Source organism: Callithrix jacchus, chromosome 1 (genome assembly GCF_049354715.1).
Source record: "Callithrix jacchus isolate 240 chromosome 1, calJac240_pri, whole genome shotgun sequence".
Taxonomy (NCBI): domain Eukaryota; kingdom Metazoa; phylum Chordata; class Mammalia; order Primates; family Cebidae; genus Callithrix; species Callithrix jacchus.
In genome coordinates, this window is record NC_133502.1 from 208,274,255 (window position 1) to 208,301,216 (window position 26,962).

Sequence of the window (26,962 nt, forward strand, 5' to 3'; positions counted from 1 at the left end):
TTGCGTAGGCTGGGCTAGCTGTGGTCAGTTGTGCAGAAAAAGTAAGGTGGAAAGGTGGGCTGGGCCAGATCTGAGGAGGCTGAGAGCATCTTAGAAACCTTGGTTTAAGGCTGGCGTGGTGACTCACGCCTATAATCCCAGCACCTTGGGAGGCCTAGAAAGGTGAATCACCTGAGGTCAGGAGTTTGAGACCATCCTGGCTGACATGGTGAAACCCTGTCTCTATTAAAAATACAAACATTAGCGGGGTGTGGTGTGTGCCTGTAATCCCAGCTACTCAGGAGGCTGAGGCAGGAGAATCAGTCTAACCAGGGAGTTGGAGGTTGCAGTGAACCAAGATCATGCCACTGTACTCCAGCCTGGCAACAGAGCGAGACTCCGTCTAAAAAAAAAAAAAAAAGCTGGACATGGTGGGAGGCTGAGGCAGGAGAATTGCAGTGAGCCAAGATTGTGCCATTAAACTCCAGCCTGAGCAATGAGAGCAAAACTCTGTCCGGGATAAAAAGAAACCCTGGTTTATTTGAGTTCTGAGCACCTACTAAGTGCAGCATGCTGAGCTGCGTTAGGGACAGAGGCACAAAATGGGCCCAGGCCCTAACACGTGGGATCTTTCCTACTTAGTGAACAACACACCTGCTCCATGGAGGGGCAGCCCGGTGCTGCGGACGCCCAGTGGGGATTGGAAGCTCTTCATAGGACTGACAAAGCTTTTGTTCATTCATCCTTTCAACGGAGCCTGAGTGTTAACCAGCCCCTTGCTAGGTGCGGGGAGTAGGAAGGCAATTAAGTCAGATGCTCCTGTGGTTGGTTGCAGGGAAGAGGCTTTCCTTGGAGAAGGCTGTGGCATTCTCTGTAATGTGTGCATTTGGCTGGTGGGGTTGCTAGGGAAACCTCGTGCTGCTACACAGGACACCGTTCAGGCCTCCGACAGAAACTTGTGCAGCCTCTGAGCAGGTTCCCTTTCAGCCCCTGGGCAGGGAGGAGGAAATGACGGGAGAGCTGCTGAGACCGGGCACTGGAGAGCTTTGTGTGGTTCTCTTTTCCTTCAATAACGTTGGAGTTTCAGGCTACAGTCGGTCCATGCTTGTTATACGCCAGACTCTTCTAGGTCAGGTTCCAGCTTCACCACTTCCTGTGACACCGGGCAAGGGGCTTTGCCTCTGTGCTTATTTCTCACCATGGCTCACGTTTCAGGGGTCGGCTTCAGTGGCCTGAGGTTCGAATGCCCTTCTGCTTTCTCCTGGGCACAAGGGTAGTTCATCTGCACCATTGACACAGAATGGTTTAAAAAATCTGACGGGGGGCAGTGGCTCAGGCCTGTAATCCCAGCATTTTGGGAAGCCGAGGCAGGTGGATAAGGTGGATAATCTGAGATCAAAAGTTTATGACCAGCCTGGTGGCCAACATGGTTAAACCCCTTCTCTGCTAGAAATGTAAATTAGCCAGGCGTGGCAGATGCCTGTAATTCCAGCTACTCAGGAGGCTGAGGCAAGAGAATTGCTTGAGCCCGGGAGGCAGAGGTGGCAGTGAACATTGCACTCCAGCCTGGGCGACAAGCGAAACTGAAATAAATGAATGAATGAATAACTGCCACCCACACAGATATTTTTGAAAGAAAAAGTATTCTCTTCCTTTCTTGTAGTAAATGATAAAATTCCAAGGCTTTCTCACTGCCTTTCCTTTCAAACCATGTTTAGAAGGATGTAGTTTGACAAGCTTGAAGCAAATATTTATCACCTTATTTGTCAGTGGGATTTAGGTGCTATCTGCTGATTGTCTCCACTGTGTGAGACACCCTGTTGGAGGGAGAATGGCCTTGGTGGGAGCACCTTTTAGTTAACTTCCATCTCCCGATAACTCAAGCAGACAGAACGAGATGCTATTTTTTGGCCAGGTGAGGTGGCTCACACCCGTAATTCCAGCACTTTGGGAGGCCAAGGCGGGGATCACCTTAGGTTGGGAGATTGAGACTACCCCGAACAACATGGCAAAACCCCATCTCTACTAAAAATACAAAATTAGCTGGGTGTGGTGGCGCATGCCTGTAATCCTAGCTGCTCAGGAGGCTGAGGCAGGAGAATCGCTTGAACTTAAGAAGCAGTTGCAGTGAGCTGAGATCATGCCATTGCACTCCAGCTTGGGCAACAAGAATAAAACTTTGTCTCAAAATATATATATTTTTTTCTTCTAATATGCTGTTTCCATTATGACACATCAGTTCCCTTGTAAGTATCAGGTCATGTCCACTATCCCTTGGTACATATATGTATTTGCTTTTAGACCGTTTCTTTGGCTTTAATACATCAATAAAGCTGATTCTATTGAAATGCAAAAATAAAAAGGCTGGGTGTGGTGGCCCACGCTTGTAATCCCAGCACTTTGGGAGGCTGAGGTGGATGGATCACAAGGTCAGGAGTTCGAGACCAGCCTGACCAAAGTGGTGAAACCCCATTTCTAATAAAAATACAAAAAAAATTAGCCAGGCGTGGTGGCACACGCCTGTAATCCCAGCTACTCGAGTGGCTGAGGCAAGATAATCACTTGAACCCAGGAGGCAGAGCTTGCAGTCAGCTTTGTGCCTCTGCATTCCAGCGTGGGGGATAGAATGAAATTCAGTCTCAAAAAATTAAAATAAAAATAAATAGTAGACACTATCCGGGGTCGGCTTAAGGAGGGGACCAAATTTGGCAAAATAGCTGCATGCACATTCCCGGGCCCTTAGCTTCATATATGCCACCCTGCCCTGTCACCCTGGACAAGTCACTCCCTCTCCGCCCAGCTTCCTTGTCTGCGAAGTACAGTGGATCTTTGCTGCTGGATGGTGGTCATTGCACAGGCAGCATTGGCTCCCCGTGAGAACTGCCTAGAAAGGATCTCAGACCCCACCCCCTACCCTGACTCAGACTTCATTTTAACAAGGTCTGCAGATCTTCACAGCATTTTATCAGAATCTTCTCCCCGCCAAGACAGAGTCTCACCCTGTCGCCGAGGCTGGAGAGCAGTGGCCCTGTCCCAGCTCACTGCAACCTCCGCCTCCCAGGTTCAAGTTATTCTCCTGTCTCAACCTCCCGAGTAGCTGGGATTACAGGCATGTGCCACCACACCCGACTGATTTTTTTGTATTTTTAGTAGTGACGGGGTTTTGCCATGTTGATCAGGTTGATCTCAAACTCCTGATCTCAGGTGATCCACCCACCTTGGCCTCCCAAAGTGCTGGGATTACGGGCACGAACCACAGCACCTGACTAGAAATGGAGGTTTTTTTACCTCACCACCAGATGCCACCTTAACAACAAATTATAGGTATGCCTCACAATCTGACTATTCTTATCTATACCTAGAAACCAAAGAGACATGGATAAATTTGAGACATCCCTCATTATCTGAAACTCAGAAACTACATGTATTTGGATTAACACTTTACTGTCTGAACTTACTACATCCAAAATCTTTCCATCCAAATTCAGGAGCTCAACGGATTCAACAGCAAGGAATGCTCACATGAAGTGTTTGCTGTGGTAGTGAGAAATCTTTAACCTACTAGGGCTTTCACGCTGCCTTTGTCTAGGAATGACTCCTACAAAGCAGAGCAGCACACTGGTCTTACAGAGCTTTAAAAACTCTCTAGGTCAGACCTGTCAAGTTCTTTCAAAATAAAAAACGAGAAAAAACCCCACCACATTCGGAAAACACCTCTAATCCAAAGAGAAATCTATCACAGAGTAAAATCAGGAGCTGAGCCAACTTCACTTTGCAGTCCACAGGAAGCCATCAGGAGTGCTCAGCACGGAAAGCTGCACTAATTGGCACTTCAGAAACAAAAAAAGACATACGAAATCAACAGTTTGTTCTTGAGAATATCAGATGCAGTTAATTGACTAAGCAGCGCTTATAGACATTGTAACGCTAGAATCATTATTACTAGAATTATTTCCGACAAGAAAAGTGTGAGGTGACACAAACCAGTTCAAAGAGCATTTCCTGACGTTACAGTCAGGTCATGCAGATAACCTAACAACAAAGATTTAAGACCTGCAGCGTGATTGTTCACATTTATGTTGTTCAAAGCAGTTTACATTCAAGTTGCAAGATAGATCACAAGTATTTCTGTCTACTGCTATGCTCTTCAGGCCAAAGACTGATTTGATTTCAAAACTGAAAAAGACTAGGAGGAAAGAATTCTGAGTTTTCATTACCTCCAGCTTCTTTGAATAAACTAATCATCAGCATGAGAAAAGGTTTTAAACTCTGACCCCAGGATTCTTCACGTTAAATGGCATAAAATGACGAACACTTTAAAGAATGTGAGGTATCAATTAATTGTGAAAGCAAAATCTTGCCACCCTAAAGAAATCTTAATTTCATTACTTTCTTTTTTGGTAGAGTTTTGCTCTGTCATCCAGGCTGGAGTACAGAGGCACAATCTCAGCTCACGGCAACCTCTGCCTTCTGGGTTCAAGTGATTCCCCTGCCTCAGCCTCCCTAGTAGCTGGGACTACAGATTCAGCTAATTTTTTGTATTTTTAGTACAAACGGTTTCACCATGTTGGCCAGGCTGGTCTGGACCTCTTCACTTCAGGTGATCCGCCTGCCGTGGCCTCCCAAAGTGCTGGGATTACAGGCATGACTGCACTCAGCCTCATTACTTTCATAAAATAAGTAAACAAAATACATTAATTTAGTGGAAACAGATGTCCTACTACAGAACTCTTTGAAGTAATCATTTTAAGATGTCGCCAACCTATCAATTCTGTGGTCTCAGGTATGGCAACATTGAAAAATCTCCATCCGTTGGTTAAGATTCCATTCACCATTCATTCACCCAACTGATTATGAGTGCCTTTACTGTGCACATGATATATGCTAGGTGCTCTAACAAAATTTAAAATCTCATTGTTGTCCTCCAGTTGCTTACATTGCCCTTGAGGATGTTACACCACAATTACAGAAAGCACATTGCATTATCAATGACGAAACCTGCTGTGAGTTCAGAAAAAGAGCAAGCACTTTCTAGAGGAAGCAATGTCTGAACCATAAGCCTGAAAGCTGGATCAGGTTCCAATGAAGTCAGAAAAATTTAGCCTTCCAGGGAGAAGAAACAGTTTGAATGCAGAAAGCTAAACGTACTTTCTTTACTTAAAGTACAGAAAATTAAAAGTACCAAATAAGTCTAATCAAATTTGAGAAAATACTTTGCAATTCTCTAGAAATAATTTTTTCTTCTCTACATAATCGTTAAAAAGTTAAATTTTTTTTGAGTCTCACTCTGTCAGCCAGGTTGGAGTGCAATGGTGTGACCACAGTTCACTGCAATCTCTTCCTCCCAGGCTCAAGCAATTCTCCCCGTTCAACCTCCCAAGTAGCTGCGTCCACAGTGGTGCAACACCACACCCGGCTAATTTTTTGTATTTTTGGTAGAGACGGGGTTTTGTCATGTTGCCCGGGCGGGCCTTGAACTCCTGAGCTCAAGGGATCCACTCACCTCGACCTCCCAAAGTGTTGGGATTGCAGGTGTGAGCCACTGTTCCTAGCAAAAATCCATTTTCAAGTTTCTCAAATAACTAAGTTCGTAAAATACTGCAGAGGTGTTACCTTGAAGAGCCAGAACTGTCTTTCCCCAACAATTTATAAAGAACAAAAATTATGCTGACATGCATGTCATGCTTCCATTTAAACAGGGTCTTAAAAATAGCATGGGGGAGAAGAGAGAAAACTGGCTTTAGAATGAGACAGACTTGGGTTTTGAAACTCAGCTCTACTGCTGACTAGCAGTTTGACCTTCAAAAGTTCCTTCTCTGAAAGTCGGTTTCCTCATCTGTAAAAAGGGAGACAGCTACTCTGAGCAACTCTGAGAAGGGACAGAATGTGTTTTACAGCATCCTGAAGCACTTAATGTTTCTGTTAGTTTCTTTAAAAAGGGAAGTAATCATCAATAATTAGCTATTCCACAAGCTGGTGTTCTACAACAAAACGAACCAATCAGCATCATACTGCATCAAAGTGAGAAAGTAACTGACCCGCAGCATCATGGAAACCTTCATACCTCACTTCTTTATATGCTCTTACATTCGCCTATAGGTACAGAGACTGTCTTCTAAACCACTGCTGAGCATGGAACAAAAGCCGTCGCCTGTGACATACTGTATTTTTTGGTTTGATTCCTCTTCTCTTAAGTGGGTAAGATGTGCAAGCTCACACAAACCTGCCACAGTCTGCCGGCCATCACTTAAGGTTATTCCACCACTTGTTAATCTAAAACAGACGGAAAATTGTATATCACCGTATGTGAGAGATTTCAGGCTACAAAAATGAAAAACCAGAAGAAAATAAAATGCCTTGCACATAAAGGAGGACTTTCTCTTCTGTAAAAAATCACTGGTGGCCACAGACATAAATAAATACGTGGTAGAGTGGAAAAAGGATGTGTTTCATTGTCAGGCAGCCCACATTCTCCACACAGAACCACTGGATAGCTCTGACCAGACAATTACATCTAAACTTCAGTTTCCTGACACATGAAATGGGACAGTAATAGGTACCTACCAGTGTTGTCACAAGGAGTGACAATAATGTCAAGCCCTTAGTACACTCACAGATACAGACAGGTACCAAGGAAGTGATTAATCATACCAAGGTCCTATGTTTTAAAATTCTGTGAGTATTGTCTACTAAATTGCGCTTTTTTAAAGCTCTAGTACTGGTACTGGAGTTTAGTAAAAAGAGGAGTGTCCTAATTTTTCAGGGATACATGTTGAAAATTTTATGGATGAATTATGTTTAGAATTTGCTTTACTATAATACGAGGGTGGAAACGGAAGGGAAAAAAGGGAAATAGATGAAAAACGAAATTGGCCCTGTGTTGGTAAACATTGAAGCTGGACAATAATGATTCATCATACTATTCTCTTTACTTTTATATCTGCTTGAAATTTTCCATGATTAAAATTTTAAAATGAAAAGTATATTCTAACTATGAAATCAAACCAGACTTTATTAAAAATAAAAATCCAAGGTAAAAGAAATCACAGGTTAGTATGCCTGATTCCATATATATATATATATTTTTTTTTTTAAAGAGACAGTGTCCTTCTATGTGGCCAAGGCTAGTCTTGAACTCTTAGGCCAAAGCAATCCTCCACCTTGGCCTCTCGAAGTGCTGGGATTACAGGTGTGAGCCACCGCACCCCACAGATTCCATTTCTGTAATGACAATTACACTGTATGAGCTCCCAGATCTTACTTCATATAGAGCCGCACAAAAGGGGTTCCCAGGACTTTCACGTTTCCATGTTAAATATTGTTTCAATCTTCTTTAACGGTCATAGGTTTTATACATTAAACCTATCATTACTTGAATTCCACTATAAACAAATCAATCTTTAAATGAAGATTATGTATACTGTTTGTGTCATTTTTCACCACTCTCAAGAACCATCTGGATACATTTGGATATCAAAACTTCATGTGCAGACATGTGCTGGAACCCTCTAACTTTCTAAGAGTTCCAGGACAAGGGAATAGGTCAGTTTTACTATCTTCCCAAATACATTGTACTGAATAAAACTCCATAGTTATTGTCATTTTCACCTGCAAATATTATCCACCGTTCTTTTGGCATAAAGCCTCCCAAACACAGACAGGGCTCACGCTTCCTGAATGTGCCAATGGGAAAACAAGGAGCAGTCAGTTTTTTTCCCTACTTAGAGAAAACTCAAACCATCATTAGTAAAAAGAAAACGCAAGGAAGGCTTCCTTCCCAGGCTCTTGCTGGCCAGGACCACATGGCTGCTAGGAAGGCTAAACGTAAAGACAGCAACCCACTCTCCAGATTGGAAGGGCAACAGCATCATAAAAATCAAACGTGCTCGAAACTAAATGGCCTGAAACCGCATATTAACTACAGTCTCAGTGTTCGATCTGTATTGGTAAGTAAAAGAAATATTTATATGTTTTATCTAAAAGCAAACATTTTTAAGAAATCAGTTAAGAAAGAAGAGGGCCATCAACTCACATATAAAGTAAATGAAAAGCTCTAAAAGCTCCATTTTTTTTTTTTTTGTATTTAATCTTGAGCACAGAGACACTCAACAGGAGGTATTTACCACAGGTGTGTAAATATCATGTCACTGACAAACATTTAAAACTCCTCTTGGGGAGAGGCATGGTGGCTCATGCTTGTAGAATTCCAGCACTTTGGGAGGCCAAGGTGAAAGGATCACTTGAGGCCAGGAGTCTGAGACCAGCCTGGACAGCAAAGTGAGACTCCTGTCTCCACAGAATGAAATAATTGCCCCAGGATGGTGGAGAATGGCTGCAGTCCCGGCTACTCGGGAGACTGAGGCAGGAGGACTGCTCAAGCCCAGGAGTTTGAGGCTTCAGTGAGCTCTGATTGCATTACTGCAATGGAGCCTAGGTGAGAGTGAGACCCTGTCTCTTAGGGGAAAAAAAAAATCACTTGGTAACTACCCGAGGCATGTGTATTTTGAAAACTTCTCTGCAGTTTAAATATGTCCTCTAAAGCTGGGGTTCTCCATGCCCTGGCTGCTGACCAGAGTGGTCCATGCCCTGTTAGAAACTGGGTCACAGAGAGGGGAGAAAATTACCACTAGCACTCTGGCTCCTGTCAGATCAGCAGCTACATTCGATTCTCATAGGAACGCAAACCCTACGGTGAGCTGCACATGTGAGGGATCTAGGCTGCACACTCCTTATGAGAATCTAGTGCCTGATGATCTGAGGTGGAAGAGTTTCACCCCAAAACCATCCGCGCCCCTGCAAACCTGATCTGCAGAAAAATTGTCTAGCATGAAACCAGTCCCTGGTGCCAAACAGGTTGGGGACTGCTGCTCTAAAGTAGTCCAGCAAGGTGATCCAAGTGTAACAGTGGTGTTTAAACTTAAAAGAGCTGAGACATCCTCCACACAGAAACATTAACAACTATTATTATTTTTTTGAGACAGTGACACTCTGTCACCAAGGCTGGAGTGCAGTGGTGTGATCTCGGCACGCTGCAACCTCTGCCTCCTTGGTTCAAGCAATTCTCCTGCGTCAGCCTCCCGAGTAGCTGGGATTACAGGTGCCTGCCACCATGCCCAGCTAATTTTGTATTTTTAGTAGAGATGGGGTTTCGCCATGTTGGCCAGGTTGGTCTCGAACTCCTGAACTCAGGTGATCCACCTGCCTCGGCTCCCAAAGTGCTGGGATTAGAGACATGAGCCATCATGCCCCGCCAAAAAGGACATTTTATTGTTTCCCATTTTATTAACTTCACAGTACGCTGGGGCCTGTCTCCAGCTGTAAATCCTCAAATAAAACTGAAAACACCAACTTAGTACCACTTGAAATGCTGTACCAAATGAGGCCCATAAGTTTATTCTCTAAGGCTTACAGAGTGAGCCAGATTCTAACAGCAAGTGTTAAATTCAGACTCTAATCAGAACTCATGAGCACAGCTCCTTTTGATCCCCCTCCACCTGACCTTACTTTAAGGGATCCCAGGCTGAGCACGGTGGCTCAAGCCTGTAATCCTGGCACTTTGGGAGGCCGAGGCGGGTGGATCACGAGGTCAAGAGATCAAGACCATCCTGGTCAACATGGTGAAACCCCGTCTCTACTAAAAATACAAAAAATTAGCTGGGCATGGTGGCACGTGCCTGTAATCCCAGCTACTCAGGAGGCTGAGGCAGGAGAATTTCTTGAACCCAGGAGATGGAGCTTGCGGTGAGCCGAGATCATGCCATTGCACTCCAGCCTGGGTAACGAGAGTGAAACTTGGTCTCAAAAACAAAACCACACAAAACAAAACATTAACGGATCCCAAATGGGACAAAATATTTTAACACTGCATTTGTAGCAAGGTAGGTAACTCCTAGCAAAGTGTGCTCTTACCCCAACAGTAAAAAATGATGGTTTTATGAGGGTCCTTATAGGATAGGGAGAAGGATAAAAAGCTGTTTCTTCCATGGGAGGAATCAAAGCACTTCTCTTGTGTGCTTCACCACTTGGTCCCTGTGTCTAATCTTCGAGGTTCAACCTTCCTGGGGGCTTTTCTGAATCTGCATTTTTGCTGAATAAAAAACTTAAACCTATAGGGCAGAAATGGATCAGAAACACAGTGGCGTCCTGCAAACAGCACCTTCTATGAACCTCTGCTTGGCCTGCCATCATCCCCATCTCGGGCTCTTCTCTCTCTACAGTCCAAAAACAGCCAAAACGCCTACTCTTGGAATACCAAGTCACAAAATTCAACCTTTCTGGGCAAGGTGACACACAAAGGACAGCAACTTCAGAGGATACTACTTTGGGCTATCACTTTGTATCAGTCAACAAAATAATTTGTATCCATCCTCCACACAGAAGAAATGAGAAAACCTGGTAAAAAGCTAGAGAACCCTAAATTATTATTTTTTTTGAGACATGGTCTCCGTCCATCACCCAGGCTGGGTACAATCGCTCCCTCCATCTCCCAGTGGTACGATCACGGCTCACTGCAGCCTCCATGTCTCAGTCTCAAGCGATCCTCCTGCCTCAGCCTCCCAAGCAGCTGGGACTACAAGTGTGAGCTACCACATTCTGTTAGAATTTTTGTACCTTTTGTAGAGATAGGGTTCTGCCATGTTGCCCAAGCTGGTCTCGAACTCTTGGGCTCAAGCAACCCTCCTGCCATGGCCTCCCAAAGTGCCAGGACTATAGCATGAGCCACGGTGCCACACCAGTTGTCACTTTTTTTTTTTTTTTTTGAGACGGAGCCCAGGCTGGAGTGTAGTGGTGCAATCTTGCCTCAGTGCAACCTCCTCCTCCAGGGTTCAAGCAATTCTCCTGCCTCAGTCTCTCAAGTAGCTGGGACTACAGGTGCATGCCACCATGCCCAGCTAATTTTTGTATTTTTAGTAGAAATGGGGTTTCACCATATTGGCCAGGCTGGTCTCGAACTCCTGACCTCATGATCCACCCACCTCGGCCTCCCCAAGTACTGCGATTACAGGCACGAGCCACCGCGCCCAGCTGTCAGTTTCAATCAGCACAGAATGACTTCTGGTTTTTTTGTTTAAAGTTTGGTCAATTTCTGGAACAAATACATGTATTGTCCTTGAAGACATTCCAAATTCAAATCATTATTTCCCTTCATAAGTATTGACCATTATAAATTAATACACTCCTCCCACCTCTCCCCTTCTTTATTTCACTGTTTTGAAAACATCCACCAAATGTATTCGTTAGTTCTTACCCCAACAGTAAAAAAAAACCTTTGTTGTTTGAGTCCTTACAGCTTGACCTCCTCAAAACACCTGACACTACTGATCATGCCTCCCGGTCCTAGCTTCCGTAACAGCATTTCCTTCTCTTCCACTTCACCGGTAACTCCCAGGGTCTTCCCCTTTTCCTCTACCCTAGTTCCTCTACCCAGTTCAAACTCAACCTGTATACATTCTTGAAACATTCTTCTCTTTTGTAAAACTGTAACTTTTCCAGGTCACAAAGTAAATCCCTTCCTGTTTGTACCCCGAACACATTATCTCTTAGTATTATTTTGAGACAGAGTCTCACTTTGCCACCCAGGCTAGAGTATAATGACACAATCTTAGCTCACTGCAACCTGTGCCTCCCAGGTTCAAGCGATTCTCCTGCCTCAGCCTCCTTAGTAGCTGGGATTACTGGCACCCACCACCATGCCCAGCTAATTTTTGTATTTTTAGTAGAGATGGGGTTTCACCATGTTGGTCAGGCTGGTCTCAAACTCCTGACCTCAGGTGATCCACCCGCCTCGGTCTCCCAAAGTGCTGGGATTATAGGGATGAGCCACCATGCCGGGCTATCCCTTATTGTAAGGGCTAATAATGTACATATTATTATATGAGGGATATTAAATATTTCTTTTAAAAGGGATGTGTTCAGGGGTAACATATATAATGCATAATATTCAGTGAGGAATATCATGACATATTATCCCCACCAGCCTCAAAGCTCCTCAAAGCAGAGATCAGACACGTCTTCTGTCTTTGTATCCCAGCCCCGAAAACAAGCTTCTGAGCAGGTAAATGATTCCACTTTGTTTCTTTAGCCCTAACCTCAACTTTCTGCTCTGGCATTTCCAACTCTGTATTGAATACGGCTACTTGGATATCCCCCCCTTTACATTAAAACCAATATATTCAAGATAGAACGAATTCATTCTCCTCTACAAACACCTCCGTCTCTGATGTACTCTTTCAGTAGGACCAGTTTTTTCTCAGTTACTGAGGTTAAAACTCTAGACTGGGCACGGCGACTCACACCTGTAATCCCAGCACTTTGGGAGGCCGAGGAAGGCAGACCACTGAAGGGGCGGAGCTCGAGACCAGTCCGGCCAACACTGGGAAACCCCGTCTCTACTAAAAATACAAAAATTAGCTGGGTGTGATGGTGCACACCTGTAATCTCAGCACTTTGGGAGGCCGAGGAAGACAGACCACTGAAGGGGAGGAGCTCGAGACCAGTCTGGCCAACATTGGGAAACCCCATCTCTACTAAAAATACAAAAATTAGCTGGGTGTGATGGTGCACACCTGTAATCCCAGCACTTTGGGAGGCCGAGAAAGGCAGACCACTGAAGGGGAGGAGCTCGAGACCAGTCTGGCCAACATTGGGAAACCCCGTCTCTACTAAAAATACAAAAATTAGCTGGGTGTGATGGTGCACACCTGTAATCCCAGCACTTTGGGAGGCCGAGAAAGGCAGACCACTGAAGGGGAGGAGCTCGAGACCAGTCTGGCCAACATTGGGAAACCCCGTCTCTACTAAAAATACAAAAATTAGCTGGGTGTGATGGTGCACACCTGTAATCCCAGCACTTTGGGAGGCCGAGGAAGGCAGACCACTGAAGGGGAGGAGCTCGAGACCAGTCTGGCCAACATTGGGAAGCCCCGTCTCTACTAAAAATACAAAAATTAGCTGGGTGTGATGGTGCACACCTGTAATCCCAGCACTTTGGGAGGCCGAGGAAGGCAGATCACTGAAGGTGAGGAGCTCGAGACCGGTCTGGCCAACACTGGGAAACCCCATCTCTACTAAAAATACAAAAATTAGCTGGGTGTGATGGTGCACACCTGTAATCCCAGCACTTTGGGAGGCCGAGGAAGACAGACCACTGAAGGGGAGGAGCTCGAGACCAGTCTGGCCAACATTGGGAAACCCCGTCTCTACTAAAAATACAAAAATTAGCTGGTATTTTTTTTTTACTGATGGTGCACACCTGTAATCCCAGCTATTCTCCAGGCTGAGGCATGAGACTCTTTTGAACCTGGGAGGTGGAGGTTGTAGTGAGCCAAGATGACACCACTGCACTCCAGCCTGGGCAACAGAGACCCTGTCTCAAAAAAATATGTTTCTAGAAGTCATTTTGGAGTTCCCTTTCCTTTATTCTTATCCAATTAAAAGCCAACTCTATCCAAAATACTTCTAAAATTCCTGGTCTAGTCCCTTAGCTCATGCCTGGATCATGTCCACAGTTTCCTTAACTTTGAAACTAAAACCCACTGCATATTTTCCTTGCCTGACTCTCCTTTTACTTAACATTCACTCGTTTCCCAAATGTCCTCTTAGAGGGCCAAAAATCTCTGCCTAATTCCAATGCGACTCCTTCGCTCCTCCCTTCTGGCCTGAAATACGCCACCGTTTCCTAGCAGACCTCCTTGCCTCCAGGATTGCCCCACTCCAAGCGCACCCTTCACATTGTTTTAAGTCTTGCAGTTTCTGTGATCCTCCTTGCTCTCTTACCTATGACAATGCTACTCATATTTTGGTATATACTTCGCTTTAACTTGTTTGGGCCCCTCAGATTTCACTTAATATATCTTCTCCTCCAGGAAGTCTGCCAAAGCTGCCCCAGGCTGGCTACTTCTCTCCTTTGCACTTCTAGAGTTCCAAAGGAACTTCTTAATACTTATCTCCATGATTTCCCATGTCTCCATTCTAGTTTTATATCTCTACCATGAAGCCTAATAGCTACAAAAAGGGCAGTAGTTATCTGTTAGAATAAAAAAGAGATCAGAAATGATTTCATTTGATTTTGAAAATAAAGTAAGGTGGAACAGCACTCAAATAAGGTGGTACTATTCCCAAAGTGAGCTGGGACTGTTCAGTAAGAGAAGGAAAACTGGGAGCCTCAGAACAAGCAACTGCAGATGAGAGATGAGCAATTCCATCTGGGGTACTGCTCAAAATGCTCGCAGTCATGGCGGCCTTATTCCTCTAGCAAAAAAGTGAAACTTACATTTCCATTAATCGGAGAAATTCTGTGGTATGTTCACATAATGGAACATTACACTTGGCCAAAGAAAAGGAAAGAAACTAAGAAAGAAGTAATCATATGTCATGGGTAGCTCTCAAGAAGCCAGACACAAAAGAGTACATAATATGTGATTCTGTGACTTCCACTTCTAAGAAGTTGACAGACACATCTGTTGTGATAAATGTCAGAAAAGTGATTGCCTGAAATGGGTGGGGCTTGACCGGAAAGCAGCAAGAGGAGATTTCTGAAATGATGGTGATCTTTATCTCAATTTAGGTGACAGTCACACAGGTGTAAACATTTATCAGAATACACTGGCTGTATATTCAATACACATTTTAGTCTATGTAAATTACATCTCAATAAAGTCTTGTAAGGATGCTCATATGATGTCCAGGCGGAGGTATCTTACTAGGCATTTTGGAGACAGATGAAACTCAGAACAATGGTGGCGCTCCTACCGCGATTACTTGCCTAGAATGCCCTTTCTCTTCAACAGAGACCACTCCTCAGTTCAACGCAGAAATCACATAGTGAGGAGAGTGATGACCAAGGAATTTGACATGAGATTTGAAATTCAGAATGTATGCTTCCAAATAAGTGCTATTCCTTTCAAAGAAAAGTATTACAGAAAAAGCAGAAAAGGTTTGAATAAGTTCATCTATTTGGAAAGTTATAAACTTATTCAACCAATGGTCCTGTTGCTCCAAATAACTCTTAACTCCCCTCAGAGCCTGTGACCAGTCTGATCAATTAGCTTTAAATTAGCTATTTAACAGCCTTTAGCAAACCCCTTTAAATAGCTCATTCCAAATCTATTTCCAACCCTTTCCTTGCCTGCTTTTTCTGTCATAGAAAATATCTTCACTTTTCCAGCCTTCCCGATAGCTAGTTCGAGACCGGCCTGGTAAATGCGGTGAAACCCGTCTACACTAAAAGTACAAAAATCAGCTGAACATGATGCCATCTGTAATCCCAGCTACTCGGGAAGCTGAGGCAGGAGAAGCATTTGAACCCAGGAGATGGAGGTTACAGTGAGCCAAGATTGCACTGCTGTACTCCAGCCTGGGCAACAGGGCAAGACACCATCTCAATCTATCAATTAATCCGTCATCAATCAATGATGGCAAGTCATAACCCAGTATTGATTGCTAGCACTTGTCACGTACTAGACGAAGAATACAAAGGATGAGAATCTCTTACATTTCCAACAGCTTAATCGTACTCAATCGATTCAAATGAAACTACTTCTACCTGTCACCAATTCACTTAGAATTTTGATGCACAAGTTTTAAAAGGAAGATAAACACATGAGGTTGCGAATCTGGACTTGAAGCAAAGTCAGACTTTTTTACCTAAAATATTTACCATGAGGATCTGGCCAGAAATGTGTGTCAGGCTGAGGACACCAAGAGTACATTACACAAGCTGGCCCCAGGGCTAAGTTCGGAGCTTATCAGATGCAGCATACGCATTCTGAATACACTCCACACACAGGCACACCTCGGTTTACTCTGCTTCCCAGATACCCCCAGTTGGTTACACAGATTGAAGGTTCGTGGCAATCACACATCTAGCATGTCTTCTGGCACCATTTCTCCCACAGCATGTGCTCACTTGGTGGCTCGGTGTCACCTTTTGGTATTTCTTACAACACTTCCAATTTTTTCCTCTCTGTTATGGTGATTTGTGATCAGCGACCTTTCATGTCACTTCTGAAATTGTTCTGGGGTGCCACGAACCGTGACCATACGAGACACTGAACTCAATGCTGTGTAGGTGCTGACTGCTCCCCCAACTAGCCAGTGCCCATCTTTCCCTCTCCGTGGGCCTTCCTGTTCCTTGGAACAGGACAATTTGAAACTGGGTCAATTAATAACCCTCAATCGCTTCTAAGTGTTCAAGTAGAAGGAACAGTCACATCTCTCACTTGAAATCACTAGATTTTTTTTTTCTTGAGACAGAGCCTTGCTCTATCACCCAGGTTGGCTGGAGTACAGTGCTGCAATCTCGGCTCACTGCAACCTAAGCCTCCTGGGTTTAAGCAATTCTCCTGCCTCAGCCTCTCAAGTAGCTGGGACTACAGGCGCCCGCCACCACACCTGGCTACTTTTTGTATTTTTTCTTTTTCAGTAGAGACAGGATTTCACCATGTTGGCCAGGCTGGTCTTGAACTCCAGACCTCAGGTGATCCACCCACCTCGGCCTCCCAAATCCTCCTGCTGGGAATATAGGCGTGAGCCACCACAACTGGCCAACTAGAAATAATTCAGCTTAATGAAGAAGACATATCAAAAGCTGAGATGGGCCAAAAGCTAAGCCTCTGTCACAAATGGTCAAGTTGCAGATGCAAAGAAACAATTCTTGCTGGGCATGGTGGCTCACACCTGCAACCCCAGCACTTTGGGAAGCTGAGGCAGAAAGATGACTTGAGTTCAGGAGTTTGAAACCAACCTGGGCACCATAGTGAGATCCTGTCTTTGCAAAAAATGTAAAAATTAGCCAAGAGTGGTGGCTTGCACCTATAAAACTAGCTACTGGGGAGGCTGAGGTGGAAAGATGGCGTGGGCCCAGGACGTGAAGGTTGCAGTGAGCTACACTCCAAACTGCATTCCAACCTGGGTGACAGAACTAGACGCCGTCTTACTCCTGAGAACAGATAGTAGGCCAGGTGTGGTGGCTCACACCTGTAATCCTAGCACTTTGGGAGGCCCAGACAGGCAGATCACCTGAGGTCAGGAGTTCGAGATCAGTCTGGCCCACAATGTGAAACTCCGTCTCTACTAAAAATACAAAAATTAGCTGGGTATGGTGGTGGCTGTCTGTAATCCCAGCTACTGGGGAGGCTGAGGCAGGAGAATTGCTTGAACCTGGAAGGCAGAGGCTGAAGTGAGCTGAGATTGTGCCATTGCACTCCAACCTGGGCAACAGAGTGAGATGCCACGTCTTTCCCCCCACCTCCCCCACTCCGCCCTTGGAAAAAAATATAAATAGTAAGAAAGCCAAACAGCCGTACCGCTGACATGGAGAAAATTACAGTAGTCTGAATAGAAGATCAAACAAGCCACGACATTCCCTTAAGCCACAGCCAATCCAGAGCAAGACTCTAACTCTCTTCCCTTCTGTAAAAGCTGAGAGAAGTGAGGAAGCTGCAGGAAATATGTCTGAAGCTAGCAGAGGTCATTCATGAGGTTTAGGGAAAGCAGCTGTCTCTGTAACATAAGTGCAACCTGAAGCTGCAAGTGCTGATGTAGAAACCACAGCCACTTATCAAGAAGATGCTAAGATGAAGGTGGCTCCACTAAACGGATTTGCAACGGAGCTGAAACAGCCTGCTATTGGAAGAAGAGGCCATCTGGAACTTTCATTGCTAGAGTGTAGGCAACGCCTGGCTTCAAAGGACAGGCTGACTGTATGAGGCACTGATGCTTTTGGTGACTGCGTTGAAGCCAACGCTCATTTACCATTCTGAGAATCCCAGAGCCCTTAAAAACGACGCTCAACTACTCTGCCCGTTCTCTAGAAATCCAACAAAGCCTAGAAGACAGTGCAGCACATCTGTTTACAACGTGGTTTACTGAATATTTAATTGTACTTAATTTTATTTTTGAGATGGAGTCTTGCTCTATCCCCCAGGTTGGAGTGTAGTGGCACGATCTTGGCTCACCGCAACCTCCACCTCCCGGGTGAAGCTACTGGAGAATGTAGCTGGAATTACAGGCATCCGCCACCACACCCGGCTAATTTTTGTATTTTTAGTAGAGACGAGTTTCCCGTGATGGTCAGGCTGGTTTAAACTCCTGACCTCAGGTGATCTGCCCACCTCGGCCTCCCAAAGTGCTGGGATTACAGGTGTGAGACACCATGCCCAAATATTTTAAGCCCAATGTTGAGACTAAATGCTGAGAAAAAAAAGATTCCGTTAAAAATATTACTGTTAATCGAAGCGTGTCTGGTCATCCAAGAGCTCAGATGCACAGGTACAAGATGAGTGTTGTTTTCATACCTAACACACCATCCATTTTGCATCCACTTGGATCAAGGAGTAATTTCACTTTCAAGTCTTATTATTTAAGAAATGCATTTGGGGCCGGGCGCGGTGGCTCACGCCTGTAATCCCAGCACTTTGGGAGGCCGAGGCGGGTGGATCACGAGGTCAAGACATCGAGACCATCCTGGTCAACATGGTGAAACCCCGTCTCTACTAAAAATACAAAAATTAGCTGGGCATGGTGGTGCGTGCCTGTAGTCCCAGCTACTCAGGAGGCTGAGGCAGGAGAATTGCCTGAACCCAGGAGGCGGAGGTTGCAGTGAGCCAAGATCGCACCATTGCACTCCAGCCTGGGTAACAAGAGCGAAACTCTGTCTCAAATAAATAAATAAATAAAATAAAACTAACCTTTGAGCCGATGGCCCTCTGGGGGGAGGCCAAAGGGAGATGATTACCCCTTAAAGGAGTTTGCTCTGGGCCCTGGAACCAAATCTTTAATGTGTTAATTATCCACAAGCATGTTGACTTAGAACTTCCTCATTAAATCTAAACTGAATAAATGTGAGGAGCGACAGCTATTGAAGGGTTGGGTAGCTGCAAGGGCCCCCTGAGAGCAGCTGACTTTTTCACGGTACTTTGTGTGTGGAGGGTATTTATTCATCTGTCACAGGGTCAGGGTTTACAGGACAGGCCCCCAAAGGTGGGGATCAATGTCTCAAAGCAATCCACCTGCCTCAGGCGTCCCGTTTCAGGCAAGGTAGTCACTCGCAATGAGCTTCCATCCTCAGAAATCCCCAACTCTGTATCCCAGGGCCTCACCACCGGCAGACAGAGGTAACCGAAGGCGGCCATCAGCGTGGTGATTAGAGCACTCAGACCCCAGAGTCTGCCTGGCTCTTCCTGCTGCTACCAGTTTCTCTACTAGCCTCAGTTTCTCTGCCCATACCACGGGGGTCCTGTAAGATGTCATTGAGATGATGTAGGCACAACCCAAAGAGGCCTCCGGGCGGTGGGAAGCACAGACCCAGGCGGCCTCGAAGAGCGCTCTCGTCCCGCGCCCACCTCTGAATCACCCCTGCTCTGGGCCAGCCTCTTGGCTGCACGATCCCCCTCTTACAGGCCAGCCCCGGGTGCCTGGGACACACTCAAGCCCCCAAACAGGGCCTACAGCTCTGAGGGACGCACACTGTCTGTCCCCTGTACCCTCCCCATGACAACTGGAAGAGGTGAAGTCGGTGTGTTGGGGGCTGAAAGGAAAGGTGTCACCACACACGAGGACCCTGAAAGTGGCCCCCACCCCTGCTGTGTGTGTGTGTGATGTGTGCACGTGCGTGTGTGTGCATGTATATTGTGTGTGTGCACGTGCATGTGTGCACGTCTTGTGCGTGTGCACGTGTGTGTGCGCATGTGTCTTGTGCGTGTGCACGTGCATGTGTGTGCGTGTGTGTGCGTTTTTCTTTAAGAGTCCCTGGCCTTTATCCAGGACAAGAGAACTGGCAGTAGAGGGATCACACCACTAAAACGCTGGTGTGGGGCTCTTTCCAGCTTTGGAATGTTCACACCCAAAAAGGGGACGTGATCACTGAGATCTGCACAAGTCCTTACCTTAAGTGAAAGCATGAGAATTCCACCACCGGTGTTTTCCTGAAAAACGCCCGTCCCTTCACCCAGGGCTACGCCCCCCAGCATGTGTGGGAGGAGCTGAAAACGGCTCCCGGGGTCTGTCCGTGCTTCCTCACAGCTCCCCCTGGGACCCCAAATAAAGGCAGCGGGCCCTCCACCTGGCAGGCAGCCCCCTTCTCTCACCCCTCTGAGGGTTCCCTCTGGCTCATTCCAGACATAATCCACGCCTCCTCCCAGGCCCCAGGCCCATAGGCGACAGGAGATGGAAGCCCAGGGGCCTCCACGAGGAGCAGCCGCTAATACAAGGCCGGCCTCTGGACCCTCACGGCTGAAACCTCGGCCTGCATTTCCTCATGAGGACCCTGCTGCCCTCCCAAAACAAGCAAGAGGAAGGCTGGGTCGCTGAATTAAAGAGAGTCATTTACAGCCGTGGGAGGTGGCTCACGCCTCTAAGCCCAGCACTTTGAGACGCCGAGGCCGGTGAATCACCTGAGGTCAGGAGTTTGAGACCAGCCTGACACACATGGAGAAACCCCATCTCTATTAAAAGTACAAAATTAGCTGGGCGTGGTGGTAGGTGCTTGGAATCCCAATTACTTGGGAGGTTGAGGCAGGAGAACTGCTTGAACCCAGGAGGCAGAGGGTGCAGTGAGCTGAGACGGCGCCATTGCACTTCAGCCTCGGCAGCAAGAGCAAAACTCTGTCTCAAAAAACAAACAGAAGAGGAGAAGGTCGTTTACTCCCGCCCCTCCCAGCATTCAGGAATCCATTCTAGGGAATCCGGGGCATTTATATGAACCCACCTGTTCAGGTTACAGGCAAAGAAGAAAAACTTAGAAAACGATTTACCCCAAGGCTGTGAGCTGAAGAAATCACGCCAAACTAGTGAGTACTTTCCACATGCTGCACCCACACGAGAAAATCTACTTCTGCTTGAATCCAAGTGCTGGCAGGGATGAGCCCCGTGGCACCAGGCCACACGCCACACCCCAGCTAAGGTGGCCGCTGCCAGGGGCCCCAGCCCCCACCTACCCACCGATCACGTTCCTGAACAGGTTCTGCTATCGGGTTTCAAAATGTGCAGCCACAGGCACCAGCCCAGACCCAAGGCGACCCTTCAGCAGTGACGGTGGGGCCAGCACGGGGTTCTGGCACGCTCAGCAACACAGGCCGATCCAGGCGTGGCCAGCACCAAACCTCTGACCCGCTCCTGCCCAGGAAAGCCCGGAGTTTCCCCTGCCTGCTACTTCACCCGGACTTTTAAAGGTGGTCTCTCGACACCCTGGTACGTGGAGCCAAACACAGACCTCCCGGCATCCGGTGGGCACCCTGCCCTGGTGAGTCCATGTCCCAAGGGCCTGCAGCCCCTGGCACACTCCCAGGCCCCTTTTCCCGTCAGCCTCCTGCTCCTCCATCTCCTCCAGGCGCGATGACTCAGAGAGGCGGAAGTCACTGTCCTGGCAGCGCCGTCTACAAAGCTTGCGCACAGCGGCCCTCTGGAAGACACTGGAAAGACCCCGCACTGCCCACTCCCAACGACCCTGAGAGGGGCCGGTGCCTACATGTGAACACAGGTCGGGCTGCAGGATGGCTGGGTGCTGCAAATAACCTGCCACCTCTGCTGGGCCTGTGGCTCGGCCTCGTGCAGGCCCCATCCCCATGGCACCCACCTTTCCTTTGACACCCCCACCCCACTAGTGCCAGGGACCTTGTCATCTGTTCCTCAGAGGCACCCTCAAACCACTCCACTCAGATCTCACAGAGGCCACCAAGGGCCTACCCTTGGCTGACCCAGGTCACACCTCTGTTCTCAGGTTCTCCGGCCGCCAGACAGCATCCATCACGGATGACCCCCTTGGGGACCCTCTAGGGCCCTCCCCTGCATGTGGTTACTCCTGCTCCGGCTCCCAATCAGACCGTTCCCCACCCAGCAGGCCACTCGGGCTGTGGCTTCTCAAAGCTGGGCCTGGGTCCCCTCCTAGCTGCCAGCACCCTCACTTTTGTGTCTGTGGCCCCAGCTGGTCTCCCCAGTCTGAACCTGCACACACAATCAACTTTAGGACAATCTCCAAGACGCCCAGCCACATGGGGCCAAAAGTAGCCTCGAGTCTTCCCCCCAAAGCCAATTCGTAGTAAGCACTCTGGCTCGGGAACGTGCCTCTCTCCTCCTCCCAGAGCCGGTTTCATCTGGCAGGCACAGAGAGGGAACGTGGCTCAGGAGCTGCCCAGTCCAGGTTCAAAGCCCACTGCTGCCCCCACAAGCTGCTGCCCTGGGAGCCCTGTCCTTGGTTTGCTCGTCTCTGGGAGGGAGGTGGTGACAACACCTTCCATGCCCTAGGGTGGTGGCGAGGGAATTGCAGGTGACAGTGCAGGCAGAGCCTGGGAGCGTTCCTGGCACATGGAGCATGTTGGCTGAGATGCATCTGACTGCCTAAGCTGGCAAAGCTCTCCTCAGCCGCCCACCCTCCACAGCCACCCCACACTGCAGCAAGCCTGACGCCCCGAGCTTCCCTCCTGTGCAGTGTCACCACCCAGCAGCTGGGACATGGGCCCCAGCTCTTGCCTACATGCTCCTGAGGGGTCCCACCAAACCCTCCACGGTCAGCCCTCTCCCGACCTGGGGGATCCCCCTGACTCCCGGTCTCCCTGCCCAGCACACATTGCACACGCCTGGAGGGTACAGGAGAGTCCCAGCCCACCCTTGCCTGCACCTGGCATCACTGCCCTGCCCCTGAGCTCAGCCCCCTCACCCATCCGATGGTCCATCTCCACCCAGCCACAGGGAGTCAGGGTCACACTGGCTCTCCAGGCCTTCTCACACAGCAGGTGCTTGACAAATGAACCAACACTCTTTATTCCTGAGGCAGTGTTTCTCAAGGTATGAGCAATCGACTACCTCCAAACTTACCAGAGCCCTGAAATGGTTAAATTGTTGCCAAAAGCACCTAACCCTCCTGGGAAGGTCTGACACTCTCAGAATCCTGCTCAGCCACTGAAGCAATTTTAAATGGTCATCCAGGCTGGGCGCGGTGGCTCACGCCTGTAATCCCAGCACTTTGGGAGGCTGAAGCACGTGGATCACCTGAGGTCAGGAGTTCGAGACCAGCCTGGCCGACATGGTGAAACCCTGCCTCTATAAAAATACAAAAATTAGCTGGGCGTAGTGGCAGGCACCCATAATTCCAGCTATTAGGGAGGCTGAGGCAGAAGAATCGCTTGAACGTGGGAGGCGGAGGTTGTGGTGAGCCAAGATCATGCCATTGCACTCCAGAGACTCCGCCTCAAAAAAAAAAAAAAGATGGCGCAGTCCTTCTCCACCCCATGAGTTCTAGAATAGCATGATGCTCTGCATCCAGACGATACCCAAACAGCAGCCCGCTCCTACTTCCTTGTTTGCAATCGTCTGTTTAAAAGCCACTGCCATATCCTGTATTTAACTAGGCAAACACCTACGGAAGCTTTATCAAGCCTAGCTTTATGCCCCCCACTCCCCACCAAAGTAAACGGCGAGAAGGTTACTCAAGCTTGTTATTTCACTGAGTTCCAGTATTTTCTGGCATGCCTGGATGACTCATCTGCCAATCATTCTTACCCACAAACACCAACTTTCCCACATCCCTGGGTCTGCGGCACACATACAGCGGGAGAGGCAGGGACATCACATTGCTCCCAAGCGCTGCGTTCTGCACCACGGGCCTCCAGCCGGGCACCCACAGGCACACATTCAAAGTGAATTAAAAGTAACCTGGTCCGTCAACAGGTGGCTGGGTAAAGGAAATGCGGTACATACACACAGCGGTGTACTATTCCACCATCAAAAAGAACGGGATCCTGTCATCGGCAGCAACATGGATGGACCCGGAGGGCATTATGTGAAGTGAAACAAGCCAGGCACACAAAGAAAATACCCCACGTTCACACTTGCTTGTGGGATCTAAAAATCAAAGCGATTGAACTCGTGGGGAAAGTGAATATAAGAATGGTTACCAGAGCCTGGGAAGGGGGAGGGGGAGGAAGGTGGGACGATTCATGGGTACAAAACATAGTTTAAAACATGAATAAGGCCAGGTGCAGTGGCTCACGCCTACAATCCCAGCACTTTGGGAAGCTGAAGCAGGTGGATCACCTGAGGTCAGGAGTTCGAGATCAGCCTGGCCAACATGATGAAACTTCATCTCTACTAAACATACAAAAATTAGCTGGGTGTGGTGGCAGGCGCCTGTAAGCCCAGCTACTCGGGAGGCTGAGGTAGGAGAATCCGTTGAACCCAGGAGGTGGAGGCTGCAGTGAGCCGAGATCACACCACTGCACTCCAGCGTGGGAGACAGAGTAAGACTCCATCTCAAAAAAAAAAAGAGTAAGACCCAGTATTTAGCCCAGCAGGAGACTATATAGTCAATAATAATTTAATTGTACAATCAAAAATAACTAAAAGAGAGGCCAGGCGCAGTAGCTCCTGCTGGTAATCCCAGCACTTTGGAGGCCAAGGCGGGTGGATCATGAGGTCAGGAGATCAAGACCTTCCTGGCTAACACAGTGAAACCCTGTCTCTACTAAAAATACGAAAAAATTATCCAGTGTGGTGGTGCCTGCCTGTAGTTCCAGCTACTTGGAAGGCGGAGGCAGAAGAATCGCTTGAACCCGGGAGGTGGAGTTTTCAGTCAGTCAGTTCCCGCCACTGCACTCCAGCTTGGGTGACAGAGTGAGATTCGGTCTTAATTAAAAAAAAAAAGAAAAACTAAAAGAGTATAATTGCATTGTTTTTAACACAAAGGATAAGTGCTTGAGGGGATGGATGCCCCGTTCTCTATGATGTGATTTTCACACGTTGCATGCCTGTGTCAAAACATCTCATGTACTCATCAATACATACACCAGGCCGGGCAGAGTGGCTCATGCTCAGCACTTTGAGAGGCCAAGGCAGACGGATCACTTGAGCTCAGGAGTTGGAAGCCAGACTGAGTAACATAGTGAGACCCTGTCTCTACTAAAAATAAAAAAAAGTCAGGTGTGGTGGTGCAGAGAGCTGAGATGAGACTGACATGAGTCATGATCATGCCACTGCACTCCAGGCTGGGCAACAGAGCAAGACCCTATCTCTCTCTCTCTCTCTCTCCTTCTCTCTCTCACACACACACACATCTATACATACATACCTAAATTTGTGTATATAATTTTATATAATCATAATTTACATATTATATATAATTCATTGTACAATTTTTTTTTCCGAGACAGAGTCTGACTCTGTTGCCCAGGCTGGAGTGCAATGGTGCAATCTTGGCTCACTGCAACCTCCAACTCCCAGGTTCAAGCGATTCTCCTGCCTCAGCCTCCTGAGTAGCTGGGACTACAGGCACATGCCACCATGCCTGGCTAATTTTTCTATTTTTAGTAGAGACGAGGTTTCACCATGTTGGCCAGGATAGTCTCAATCTCTTGACCTCGTGATCCATCCGCCTCGGCCTCCTAAAGTGCTGGGATTACAGGCGTGACTCACCGTGCCCAGGCATATGCCTACTTTAAAGCTGAGCATCCATTTGACACTGGAATAATTCAGTTTAGCAACTAATTCATCAAAAATGTTCTTTTAAAGAAGAGGGGGAATGTGAAGGGTGGCCTGTTTTCTGTGGATTGTGCTTTAATGCCAAGTGCCCCTGCCCACTGGCTGTGCAGCCCTGAGGATGTCACTCAACACCCCTGAGCCTCAGTGTCTTCATCTGTAAAACCAGCAACAGCATAACACCACTCAACTCCCAGTTACCAGGGAAACACATGACAGCGCCAGTAAGAGAGTAAAGAAAACCGCTTGCTGGGACCCAGGCAAAGGGAACCGTTGTTATCTGGGGCGGGGCGGGGTGTGCGTGCATGAAGCCCCAGTACCTTATTTACACGAGGGCGTGTCAGCAAAGCAGCAGAGCCAGGAACTGGATGACGGAGACGGTGACTACATAGCGTGGAGCCCCCACCCCACCTTCCAGTGTGGTCCAGGCTGTGCGCCCAGGTGAGACGACCTCAGGAACCAACCTCCTTGGAAGGGAATCCATCCTAAACCCAGCTGTCTGACTAACTGTGGGGGGACGCACACTACTGATGCCGCAGACACACAAAGCATCCCCGTCCCCAGCACAGAACTGTTCCCACTACCTTGTCCTCGTTAAATCTAAACCCTATTATTGGGCCAAGTCATTTTTAAACAGGCCAAATTTCCCATTCTATCAGATAAAGTGGTACAGAAGAAAAGCTTCCTAAGAACATCCATCATCCCAATTAATTCGCCCTTAAGAGCCTATTCCATATTCTCCACACATTTTACAATCTCGCAAAACCTAAAATATTCACCAACAAATAGGCTGTACCGCCACAACTGCACAGAAGGTTTGTATCATCAAAACCGAATCTGCAAGTTTCACATCCTATAAGCAAACAACTGTAACCGGAAGCTGTGAGCAATCCAAGCCCTCCTATGTCACAGAATCACAGCCAACCTCGTAAATGAAACAAATCAGAAAGTTAACTTGTTAATTCTTCCAGGGCTCCCGTGGCAATGCTGCGTCCTAATAACTCACTGTTTAAATAGCTCCTCTGAAACTGACTCAAGCAGCGAGCCAATCCGAGCTCTTCCTGGCGTGGTCTTATAAATAAGGTCACCTGCCTGCACCAGCACCCTTGGATGCATGGTCAGGCAAACCTCAAAGAGCCACTGGGGGACCTTTATTGTTCCCCCAGCCCCCGCCAAGTGCTTCTTTCTCTTCTGCGTCTTCCAATTCCAACACATTCTATTAGTACGCACCCCCCCCAGCACCACAGGCCAGCCCTGGCCCTCGGGGTCAGAGGCGTGGAGGACCTGCCAAGCATCTGAACACAGAGCCAAGGTTTCCTCTCCCTTCTGTGCACCTCCAGCCCCAGGGCCGGCAAGCAAGCTACCCACACTGGCTCCACCACTAACTGGGCAGGCCTCTTCAACAGCTCCCAAATTACAAGCCAAGATGAGATGAGGCTATGCTTTTCAAAGAGCTTACACAAAGCCCTGCACACAGCCGCCCAACTGTTACTATCTGGAGGAGACAGAAAAGCAA

The 26,962-nt window shown here is 47.5% G+C and overlaps 1 protein-coding gene across 1 annotated transcript in view; it reads right to left on the minus strand.

The window, feature by feature from the left end:
* Nucleotides 1-11: 11 nt before the first annotated feature.
* Nucleotides 12-26,962, minus strand: part of LOC144578089 (cadherin EGF LAG seven-pass G-type receptor 1-like) — a 30,562-nt gene continuing 3,611 nt past the window's right edge. The window contains 1 exon segment of the mRNA XM_078340113.1: nt 12-6,252. Coding sequence (XP_078196239.1) covers nt 6,248-6,252 — 5 coding nt within the window. The 3' untranslated portion in view covers nt 12-6,247.